The sequence below is a fragment of the Mirounga leonina genome, unplaced genomic scaffold (assembly GCF_011800145.1).
Source record: "Mirounga leonina isolate KUSES-001 unplaced genomic scaffold, KU_Mleo_1.0 Mir_173, whole genome shotgun sequence".
Lineage (NCBI taxonomy): Eukaryota > Metazoa > Chordata > Mammalia > Carnivora > Phocidae > Mirounga > Mirounga leonina.
In genome coordinates this window covers 87,689,883-87,701,742 of record NW_023270447.1, presented here as the reverse complement: position 1 = coordinate 87,701,742, position 11,860 = coordinate 87,689,883, and the positions used below count along the sequence as shown (strand labels likewise).

At 51.1% G+C, this 11,860-nt stretch overlaps 1 protein-coding gene across 1 annotated transcript in view; it reads right to left on the bottom strand.

Moving 5' to 3' along the window:
• LOC118020038 (solute carrier family 2, facilitated glucose transporter member 5) overlaps nt 1-7,142 on the bottom strand; it is a 21,134-nt gene extending 13,992 nt beyond the window's left edge. Inside the window, exons 1-2 of the mRNA XM_035019870.1 lie at nt 7,059-7,142; nt 2,933-3,023 (exon numbers count right to left, since the gene is read on the bottom strand). Coding sequence (XP_034875761.1) covers nt 2,933-2,965 — 33 coding nt within the window. The 5' untranslated portion in view covers nt 2,966-3,023; nt 7,059-7,142. The remainder of the gene's footprint in view (nt 1-2,932; nt 3,024-7,058) is intronic.
• Nucleotides 7,143-11,860: the final 4,718 nt, after the last annotated feature.

The window sequence follows — 11,860 nt, the reverse complement described above, 5'->3', positions numbered from 1 at the left end:
TTCCTTCCTTCCTTCCTTCCTTCCTTCCTTCCTTCCTTCCTTCCTTCCTTCCTTCCTTCCTTCCTTCCTTCCTCCCTCCCTCCCTCCCTCCCTCCCTCCCTCCCTCCCTCCCTCCCTTCCTCCCTTCCTTCCTTCCTTCCTTCTTTGTAGGCTTTCCAGGAGGGAAAAAGAAAAAGATCTAGTACTGGGCTGGATTAGGGCACGAGGGGGAAGGGGCCCTAGTCTCCCAGCAGCTTGTAAAAATGACAAGTGGCCTTCAGACATGAAGGGGGGTGGGGTGTCTCCTCAGAGGCCAAGGGGAGCCGTGACTCAGCTATGCTTTTGGGAGAAACCACACGTTCCTCATGCCCACATTAAACTGGCTTCCTGTTTCCTAAGGCCGAACACATTTTGAGACTTAGTAAAATAGCCACGTTCAGGGCCCGTGTTCCAACTGGATGCGATTCAAGGCTGCTGGGAAGGGAGCCCTGCCCCCAGACGGCTCCCTTTGGGAATCTGCTTCCTAGATCCATTCCCGCTGTCCGGAATCTCCCAGGAGAACGCAAATATCTCCAGAAAAGTTAGTTCTTATGAATTATTAACTCTTGGAGTCACTTTCTCACACTATCGATCCCGAAGTTCACAAACAGAAAGGGAGGCCTAGGTGCTGCTGAAGGACGGGAGAGGCGCCTTGTCTTGTGGCTGTGGGGGTTTCCAGCATGGCCGGGGGGGGGGCGGGGGGTGCAGCCCAAGAGCCTGGAATCGGATCCTTCTCTCCTGTCGCTGGCTGTGTGGCCTTGGGCCGGTTACGGAACTTTTCTGTGTCTCAGCTCCTTCCCCTGTAAAACAGGGACGGTGCTCCCTCCCTCATAGGACTGAGGTGAAGAATGAATGAGTTCATACATGAAAAACACCTGGAGCCACAGCAGCCTTCGAGTGAGCACAGGCTCGCTCTCATCATCATCAACAGCGATCGCACCAGCAGGGAAGTTACTTTTCCCATGATGCTAGGTGTATTGTTGGTGAAGGCACCCCCCAAAATTATGTCTTCATTTTCTAAAACACTTGGCTCAGTTTCCCCCCTCCAGGCCAAGAGGCCTTTTTCTCGGCAGAAAAATCCTTGATGCACATTGGTCAGATTCTGGTCTTTCCTCTTTATGTATGAGGACCACAAAGGCCAGCAAGACCACGATCACACAGCCAACGGGGGGACAGAGAGCAAGGGCCCCTTCCATCAGCCCACACAGCCCCAGCTCTCTGCAGGCTGCCCGGGCCCCTCCACTTTTCCTCGGCTCCGAAATCCCCCCTGGGCTTCACTCAGGAATCTGCAGATTCTTACAAGCAGCCACCAAGGGAACCATTTTGTCTTCATGTATCCCAGGAAGTCCAGCACGTGTCCTGGCTTTTGTTCAAAGGGGCAGGTCTGGCCTCAGGCAGCCAGGAAGGGAAAGCCTGCAACCCACCTGCCACTGAAGGACAGGCTTCTTTCCTTGGAGAATCTAGGGGGCAGGTAGCTAGAATCAGCCCAGACCTCCTGTATGTGACCATTTTAATCATGTCCTCTCAAAATATATTGTTTCTTTTCGGGGATCACCACGCGGGGGCATTTCTGTTCTCCTGCAGCCTCACCCGGGGAACAGTTGGCCAGGGTATTCCTCTTTGAAGAGAGGGCACAGACCCCATGAAGGTCTTTCCTGACCCCCAAGCCCCTAAGTTCTTGTCACCTCACGGCCCCTTTTCTATAAAATAGAGGGGTTAACACTTGAGTGGTCTCACACTTTCTTAGTTGTCGTGAGAGTCAAACAGGATCCACGTGAGGGTGCTCAGTAACCTCGAAAACTCTAATTCTCGCAGGACGAGAACGCCTCTAATGAGTAGGGACTAGGGATGCTGCTAAACATCCTACAGTACACGGGCCAGTCCCCCATTGCAAAGAATCATCTGGCCCCAAATGTCATTCACGTCCTGCTCTGAAGGATGAGCAAAAGTAATAACATTTATGCGGGACCCACTAGGGGCCAGGTCATTTACATGCATCATCTCATTTAACTGGTCCAGCGGCCCTATGAGGTGGTATGGTTATTATTCCCATTTTACAGATGAGAAAGCTGAGGCACAGAACAGTTAAATAGCTGTTTAATAATCTGCACAAATATGTACCTCTGCCTCCACAAATATAAGCAAATGTGGTTGCGATGCATAAAATGCAAATTCCTTACCAGTGTTCATAATAAATTCATATGATCTGTCATTATGCATTTTCCTCAATCAAGAGACTCTCAAAGCACAGCCGAAATTCTATGAGTGAGGGGAGTGGGGTAGGAGGGAAGAGGTCCAGAAAAATCTGTCTCAAAAACAGGGGAGCCTCTCTCATCTGAAAGGGTGGGAATCTCCGCTACAGACGTGAATTAGATTCGAGTCTTGCACAGTCTTTTCTGCGTCCACCTTCTTTCCACGCCGGCCTAGCCATGTGACTTGCGGAAAAAAACGAATGAAAATGTTCGGAAGCCCAAATCAAAACAAATGATCCCCGACCAATCTCTAAAATCGAAATGTCCCCTAAATCTGTCCTTTAGGACGCCTGGGTGGCTCAGTCGGTTAAGCGGCTGCCTTCGGCTCAGGTCATGATCCCAGGGTCCTGGGATCGAGCCCCGCATCGGGCTCCTTGCTCGGCGGGGAGCCTGCTTCTCCCTCTGCCTGCCTCTCCCCCTGCTTGTGTTGTGTCTCTCTGACAAATAAATAAATAAATAATCTTTAAAAATAAATAAATAAATAAATTTGTCCTTTAGTCCCTGTCAAAGTGAACTCTGAGGTTCCCTCCAAAGGAAGGGAGGTGCTCCCTTCCCCTGCACAGAGCTCCCCAGAATGCCCCCCACCCCCACCCCAGCAATGCTGAGCAGGCCTTGACGGCAGGCCGCTCCATGCTCCTTCCTTCCCTGGGAGGCCCACTTACCCCTTCCTTCTTGGTCGGATTCTGTTGCTCCATCTTTGGTCGGCGCGAGCGGACTGCTGCCGAACGCCTTTCAGCCAAGATAACAAATGCACTGAAGGGAGAGGGGAGACATTCGGGCTGTACTTTGGCCACGCCGAGGAACAGCCAATAGCGTTTCTGTAGCCAGCCCCAGAAGGCACAACCCTTCAGGAGTCCAGAGGTGTGTCTTCTTGCACGTCTCTTAAATTCAAAGTCTGGGGTTTAGCTCAGTGAGCGGGCGCCCCCCGCAGGCCTGCAGGCCCGGCACCCTCCAGACTAGGACAGTCTGTGACGTCTGCTCACTTCGAGACCCTTCACTAGGCAGGCTCGTGATGAGTGGCTAGCTGCAAGAGTTATTTCCGTCACAGACACACGAAAAGCCTCTGGCCCCACATTACACCAGGTAACGCGAGGCCAAGAGTCAGGGTCACCAGAGGTTTCTCAGAAGTGGTCCCTGCCAGGGCGCCTGGGTGGCTCAGTCGGTTAAGCGACTGCCTTCGGCTCAGGTCATGATCCTGGAGTCCCGGGATCGAGTCCCGCATCGGGCTCCCTGCTCGGCAGGGAGTCTGCTTCTCCCTCTGACCCTCCGCCCTCTCATGCTCTCTCTCTCTATCTCATTCTCTCTCTCACATAAATAAATAAAATCTTTTTTAAAAAAAACTTTCCTTAAAAAGATCCCTGAAGGGGCACCTGGGTGGCTCAGTCATTAAGCGTCTGCCTTCCGCTCAGGTCATGATCTCCGGGTCCTGGAATCGAGTCCTGCATCGGGCTCCCTGCTCGGCAGGGAGTCTGCTTCTCCCTCTGACCCTCCCCCCTCTCATGCTCTCTGTCTCTATCTCATTCTCTCTCTCACATAAATAAATAAAATCTTTTTTAAAAAAAACTTTCCTTAAAAAGATCCCTGAAGGGGCACCTGGGTGGCTCAGTCATTAAGCGTCTGCCTTCCGCTCAGGTCATGATCCCAGGGTCCTGGGATCGAGTCCCGCATTGGGCTCCTTGCTCGGCAGGGAGTCTGCTTCTCCCTCTGACCCTCCTCCCTCTCATGCTCTCTGTCTCTCATTCTCTCTCTCGCAAATAAATAAAATCTTAAAAAAAAAAAAGAAGTGGTCCCTGCCAGGAAGCCTGCAGCCAGTCTCTCGGAGAGTCAGCTTTTCCTCAAATAACCATGCCACACTTGCTCGGAGAGGTTTGGCTTTTTTTTTTCCTTTGTGAGGAACTGAGGGGCCTAAAGATGCGACTTTATGTGTAACCACCACTACTGCGAAGGCAATAAATAGTTCAGGTGCCTTTATCTACAGGGCAGGGAAAGTGAGTCACGGCTGCTGCTGGCCTGGGTCCGCCGTGCGTGAACAGGCCACAGCCCGCCTCCTGCGCTCAGCACGCATCCAGCCGCCGCGGGGCACATGAGCTCAAGGGGCCAAGATCCAGAGCGGAGTCCCACAAGGCCCACAGGCTTTCCTCTTTATGGGATATATTTCCTGTTTTACTTGCTGTGGCACAAATCCAATTCATTCAGCCATTCCTCTCCCTCCTTCCCAAATATTTTTTTTTAAGATTTTATTTATGTGTCAGAGAGAGAGAGCACAAGCAAGGGGAGCAGCAGAGGGAGAAGCAGGCTCTCTGCCGAGCAGGGAACCCAATGCAGGGCTCGATTCCAGGACTCTGGGATCATCACCTGAGCCGAAGGCAGACGCTTAACCCGCTGAACCACCCAGGCACCCCACCCCCCTTTCCCAAATAAACAGTTAACTGGGAGCCCACCATGTGCTGGGCGCCGTTCCTATAATAGTAGCAAGCTTGGGAATTGTGACCAGGAGACTGTGAGGAGGGTGACAGAGAGCCTCTGTGTGTGTGTGTTGAGGGCCCCCATGCCCCCCTCACAAGGGAGGATTGGCCATTTTTCCCCACCAGCTCGTTCCCTGTCCTTTCCTTCTGTGTCACAGCATGATGCCCAATGAAGGTTTGGCAAGACCAGAGGTTCCCGATTATTTCAAAGAGTTGTGAAGAATTCTCCAAAGAAAATGTACTTTAGGGGCGCCTGGGAGGCTCAGTTGGTTAAGCGACTGCCTTCGGCTCAGGTCATGATCCTGGAGTCCCGGGATCGAGTCCCGCGTCGGGCTCCCTGCTCAGCGGGGAGTCTGCTTCTCCCTCTGCCCTCTTCCCTCTCATGCTCTCTGTCTCTCATTCTCTCTCTCGCAAATAAATAAATAAAATCTTTAAAAAAAAATGTACTTTAGTTGGGGTGGGGGGTAGGGGGTAAAGGGAAGGACACAGATTGTGCAAACAAAAAGAACCGGCCTCAGCTGGCAGTCCTGAGTCATGCTCAGGCCCACCCACCCCTGGCCTCCTGTGTGCTTGGGGAGGTGTTGGGGGTGGACAGGGGGACTCCCTGCCCAGCGTCTGACCTCCCCAGCCCGAGCGAGGCCCTACCTGCCTCCTGTGGGACCCAGGCTTTGCGGGCACGGCCGTGTGTCACCAGTGCCCCAGCGTGGCCAGCCAAGGGGGTGCAGACCCACCGCGGGCCCAGTGGCTCCAGTCCGGCTGGGCGCCTGCCCCTGGGAGCACCCAGGAACGGGCCCAAGGGCTCGGGGCTGCACCCCCTGCAGGTGCTGTGTGTCCCTGCTCGGTCCCTCCCAGCCTGGGGACCCGGCCCAGCAGCCTGGGGTCTCTGGTGGCCATTGGGCCCGTGGAGGGGCCGTTGGGCTCAGGGGATCTGGGCGTTCAGATGGGGGAACGGCCCGCCGGTTGGAAGCACACCCCCGGCAGGCTGATTTGGGGTGTGTGGCCTGCACCCCACCCCTGTAAGTGGTCTCTGAGTGGGGTGGGGGGTCTCAGACTCCGGCCTCTGGGCCTTGCCCTCCCCGCCCAGCCCCAGTCTGGACTAGGAGAAGAACCTGCCATCTGAAGCCTATTTTCGCCTTGTAGTTTAAAATGACACTAATGAACGGCACTGATCGACCCGAGGACAGGCTGAGGTGTGTCCCAGGGTCATGTACAAGTATTTCCAAGAAACCGCATGTGTTTTGAAACTACCTCTACCGAGAGCCAAGGAATCCCTTTTAAAGGGAAAGTGGACAGTTACAGAGCCATACTTGGTCCTGGCAGGGCACTCGTGACGCTCTTCCCACCTTCCATACAGCTTGGGTCATCACAGGGAAATTTTATTAGGATTTTATCATTGAGGGAGAGAAGGACCCAAGGAGGACCATGTATTAGGTCCTCCGTAACCTCTCACCATGCAGGAAGTGCTGGCTAGGGACCCTGGCATGAGGATTTGGGTCCCAGATCTCAAAAGCCAAAGTGTTATTACTAACATAAAATGTAAATATGTTAGTACACAATTTTAGAAGACTTATCAGAATCTGACAACAGTGATTATTCTGGGATGTGAGATCACAGGTGATTTTGACCCCAGCATATATTTTATTTTATTTGTTTATTTATTTTTAACGATTTTATTTATTTATTTGACAGAGACAGAGACAGCGAGAGCAGGAACACAAGCAGGGGGAGTGGGAGAGAGAGAAGCAGGCTTCCCACTGAGCAGGGGGGCCCGATGCGGGACTCGATCCCAGGACTCTGGGATCATGACCTAAGCCGAAGGCAGACGCTTAACGACTGAGCCACTCAGATGCCCAACCCTAGCATATATTTTATATTTACATTTTATTTATTTTATTTTTAAAAAAAGATTTATTTTAGAGAGAGAGAGTGCAAGTGGGAGGGGGGGCCGAGGGAGAGAGAATCTCAAGCAGACTCCCCACTGAGTACAGAGCCTGATGCGGGGCTTGATCTCAAGAGCCTGAGATCATGACCTGAGCCGAAATCAAGAGGCAGATGCTTAACCAACTGAGCCACCCAGGCGCCCCCACATCTGTATTTACTGAGCCTACTTGCTGTACAAGAGGCGGAATGCAACAGGGTTCAAAAATAAAAACTGCCTTCTGCCTTAGACTCTAGTTGGGGACACAAGTTTAGTCAAATAAATGCTTTGATGAATTTGTAACTATAAAAGCTCTAAAGATGAGGGTGGAAGGCTGGTCAGGGAAAGCGATCCTAAAAATATGAGCTTGAGCCGAGACAGGAAGGAAGGAGGAAAAGAGCTTACCCAGGCAAAGAGGGTGAGTGGGGAGGGGGTGGTGGAGAGAGCTTCCAGACAGGAACAGTATGTGCCAAGGCCTGTGGTCGGAGCGTGATGCCATCAAGAAATTGCAAGGTCAGTGTGTCTGAGGAGCACAAAGCAGAGAGGAGGAGCGGAGGGAGGAAGCTGGTGGGGTAGGCAGGGCCAGGCTAGATTTAGTACTTGTAGACCATGCCCGTGAAGAAGCTCGATTTTTGTCCTAGGAGCAGACAGAAGGCGTTAAGAGTTTTGCAAGTGATCAGATTTGTGTTTTTCCAAGTTCACGGTGGCTACCTTGAGGAGAACTGTGGAGGGAACAAGAGATCCATGGATTTGGGGAAGAGGAGAAGGAGCAGTTCCTTTGCTGTACGACCCATGGAGGGTGGTGGTGGCCTGGTGGAGGGCGGCGGAAGAGATTAGTCAATTCATCCGAGAAATAATTTAGGCTGTAAAACTGACAAAACTTGGTGACTGACAGGATGAGGGGAGGGGAAATAGAGGACTTCTGTATTATGGTTGTAATAAAGATCAAAACGATCTTTCTGAAAATGAAGCTTTTCAGAATTACGAGTTTATATAGGAAAATTCAACAAAAATGTAAAATGTTGAATTAGCACCAGAAGGCAGGCTGGCAAATCCCTGGGCTGTTTTGAGACCAGACAAAGACATTGGGACTTTGGGTCACTTGCTGGTCTCACCTCTACTAGGAATGTTCTGGAATCTTAAAGTTTTGCCACGGGCCTCTTTTGAACAGACTGCTGCTATAGCTCTCTCAACCCGTCCCCAAATCAATTTGCTCAGTCCCTCTTCAACAGTAATAGAATTTGGGGAAGGACCTCTGGCTGCCCCAAATAAAGACTGTGTTTCCTTATGGCCCTTGCAGTTGGAGTGGACAGACGACAAAGCTCTGTATAATGCATATAAGGCTCCCGGGAACCTTGCTCTCTTCTCTGTCCCTTTCTCTCTCCTGCTGCCTGGAATGCAGATGCCCCCTGCTTGGACCCCAGGATTGAGGCCACAAAGGACAAAGCCACAAGCTGGTAGGAGCTTGGGTTCCTTACCCTGTGGGGTGCTATCCCAGCCCTGGACCGCCCACCTGGCCTTCACATGTAAGAAAAATACATGCAAGAAAACAGGGAGGGACTCTAACCCATTTAGAAGCTGTGAAGACATTTTCATTCATATATATCTGTTTTAATTGACAACAGCCAAAATCAGATTTTAAACTGATGCAACAGCTCTCTCCTGGAAGTGAGCGGCCTCAGGACCTTCGTCGTAAGGGAGAAACTGAACCCCTGTAATGCTGGGCTCAAACGTCGGTGGAGATTTACCCAGGCTGCTGTGTTTTTGTTGTTGTTGTTTTACTATTTTATTTATTTGACAGAGAGAGAGAGAGACAAGCAGGGGGAGCAGCAGGCAGAGGGAGAAGCAATCTCCCTGCTGAGCAAGGAGCCCGATGAGGGACTCTGATCCCGGGATCCTGAGATCACGACCTGAGCCTGAAGGCAGACACGTAACCAACTGAGCCACCCACGCGCCCAGGCTGCTGTTTTCATGAGGACTGGATTTGGTTTTGTGTTCACCTTAAAAAGTTGCATGGGATTTGAGTGGGGCTGCCCTAACCCTTTTTCCCCCCGGAAGCCCTGTTATTTTTGTGTGCCATACAGTAGAACATGGGGTTCCCTAGGAACACATGAATGGTGCCATAGCAGAAATGTCTGCATGTGCCTCAGGGGGCACAGACTGAGGCCGCTCACTTCCCAGGTGTCGTGTGCACGCGGGATTGCTGGATTAGACGGAGGGGCAGGAAGGGGATGGGCCATCTCCATTCCAGGTTTAGGTAAAGAAGGAGTAATGAACAGGTCCTAGCATGCATCCAGCCATCCAGCTGTGCCTTGCACACTGGCTTTGCAGAGGCCGTGCTCCTGGTGCAGTGAGGGGAGATGGAGGGGGTCCGGTCTGTTGACATAAGACTTTTCAAAGCCTCGGGCTCAGTGGGGCCAACCACACGCCATCTAGGCCTGCCATCTGGCCATCGGAACTCAACTCAGCAGAGAAAACATACCTGATCCGAGTTAACGTTCTTGCTCCTTAGGCCAACTAGGAGTTCTGACATTGAATCCGTCTCAAGATGCTGACAGGCATCCTCAAGGCAGGGAGGCTGCCCATCACGCTCTGACACGCCTGGTGAGTCAACTTCAGAGACTTTACAAGGTTCCCCTCTTCTTACCAAGAACGGAATTTGACCTTGCTTATCAGGGTGCACATGCACAAACAGGTGTGAACCTGAACCATGGACAGAAAGCGTGAAAGCCAGGGGGTCACGAGGCTCCTCGGGGAGCCAAGTGCCCTCCGTCGGTTACACATTACCTTAGGTAGACAGCTCTTTGTTTTGAACTGTCATAAAAAACACAACAAAGCTTCCTATTTTTAGTATTCAGTTCATTAGTGTTCAGGACATCCACGCTGTTGGGCAAGTGATCTGGACTTTCTCACTTTGTATGACTAAGGCTCTATGTCTGCTGTAGGGCAACTCCCCGTTTCTCCCTCCGCCCAGCTCTCGCCTTTTTGTTTCGATGAACCCGCCTACTTTAGTTACCTCGTATAAGTGGAATCATACAGTATCTGTCTTTTTGTGACTGGCTTATTGCACTCAGCATAGCGTCCTCAAGTTTCATTCGTGTTGTAGGCCAGGCTATGGAGAAACTGGAAGGCTTGGAACATTGCTGGTGGGAATGCAAAATGGTACAAAAACAGAAAAGAAGTTAAACACAGGATTACTTTATGACTCGGCAATTCGACTCCTAGATACATACCCAAAAGAATTAAAAGCAGGTACTCAAGGCAATGTATGTATACACATGTTCATAGCAACACTATTCACCATAGCCAGAAGGTGGAATCAGCCCAAATGTCCATCAATGGATGAATGGATAAGCAAATAGTGACCTATACACACAATGAATTATGCAGCTATAAAAAGGAATGAAGGACTCCTACATGGTACGTGAGCCTCCAAGACATCATGCTAAGTGAAAGAAGCCAGGCACAAAAAGGTGCATATTGCATGATTCCATTTATACGAGAAATCCCGAATAGGTAAATCCATAGAGACAGAAAGCAGATTGGTGGTTGCCCGGGGCCCTGGGGGAGAAGGAAATGGGGAGGGACTGCTTAATGGGTGTCAGAGTTCCTTTGGGAGGGGGGTGGAAATGTTTTAGAACTAGACAGAGTTACGGTTATACAACACTGTGAATGTACTAAATGCCCCTGAGTTGTACATTTTGCACAGGTTAATTTTATGTTCTGTGAATTTCACCTTAATAAAAGGGAATACTGAAACAGTCTCTAATGATCTACAGCTACTGCGCATCTTTCTGTGTCTAGTGACATGTTAATAATGTTAAAGCATACTTTCCCCCCAAAAGTTAAAAATTATGACTCTTGTACAAAAAAAAAAAAAAAGCACGTGTTAAAGGTTTTAACTCATTATCCAGGGACCCAGGCAGCTGTTATAACTGGTTCGAAAGAGAATCCAAAGAGCAGACACATTTATAGATCAGGAATGTTGAAAGGAATTTGCAAATGGATCTGAAGTGGCTTCTAGGGAGGGAGAGAGGGCAGTCAGGGAACCTCCCCTGATGATAGCATTTGTTTAGTGTCGAAAGACACATCGTTATCTACAACTTGCAGAATTGTAAACTCCAAGGCAGTATAAGGCCGAGTCCTGTGGAATCAAGAAGTATGTTGGGGTAATGCGTGGTTTTCCCGCCGAGGCCCATTTCCCCTACATCGTTTGCAACTGGCTTTGGTGGGAGCATCACCCTTATCAGCAAAGGCTATAAATCAACACACACCCCCAGTCCAGTCCACTCCTTTGTTGAACACTTACGGCACCCCCATGGGATTAGTACATGACACCCCAGGGCCAGATAACGCATCTTACATCTCCAACCTGGGATATTGAGGAACAGGTTATGGAAGCCGGCAGCCCTACAGGGCCTCCCCGGCCACTCCAATTCCCCTCAAAGTTAAATCATGCAAGCACCAGCCCACACTCCCGAAGCCCCCCACCCCCGGAAGCACAGTTCCTCCAGGTCTCGATGGTTTATGGGCAGGCAATAGCCGCAGCACCTGGGAGCTTGCCAGAAATGCAGACTCTCATCTGGCTCCACCCCAGACCTGCTCAGAACCTGCATTTGAACCAGGACGTCGGGTGGTCCAGCTCTCCGGAACATCCGAGAAGCCCTGCTGTGTGGACACCCAGCCCCGAGGCTTTCCGGATCTGTGCCCCACCAGAGCAGACTTCTGCTTTTTCTCTCCAGTGCCTTGGGCCCAGGCAAACCCAGGAGTTTGCGTTCTGCCAGGAAGAAGAAAAGCTGCAGAAGGGATTAGCCGAAGGGAGGGTCTCCTCCCACCTCTGGCAAAATAGTCCGGAGGAATTTCTCAGATGCTTGATAAATTGGGGCTACCCCAGAGTCTAGCCTCTCAGGGCTACCGGGACTATGGGCCCCAGGGCCTTGAAAAGATGTCGGGTGGGGCCAGGAGGAGAATCTTCGGTGTCGCTTAGAGAATACAACAAGGGCTAACGGTGAATACTGAGCATCGGGTCTCCTGGTGGTGCCACTAATCCCAGGTTAGATGAAACCGAGGCCGAGGGAGGTCACCGTTATTGGTCCAGAGTGAAGCAACTATAAATGGCAGCGCTGTGGTTGACCCAGTTTCTTCCCTTCCAGAGCCTCATCATCCACAAGCCTGGTTGTTGGGCTCACCTGTTTCTCCCGGTCCCT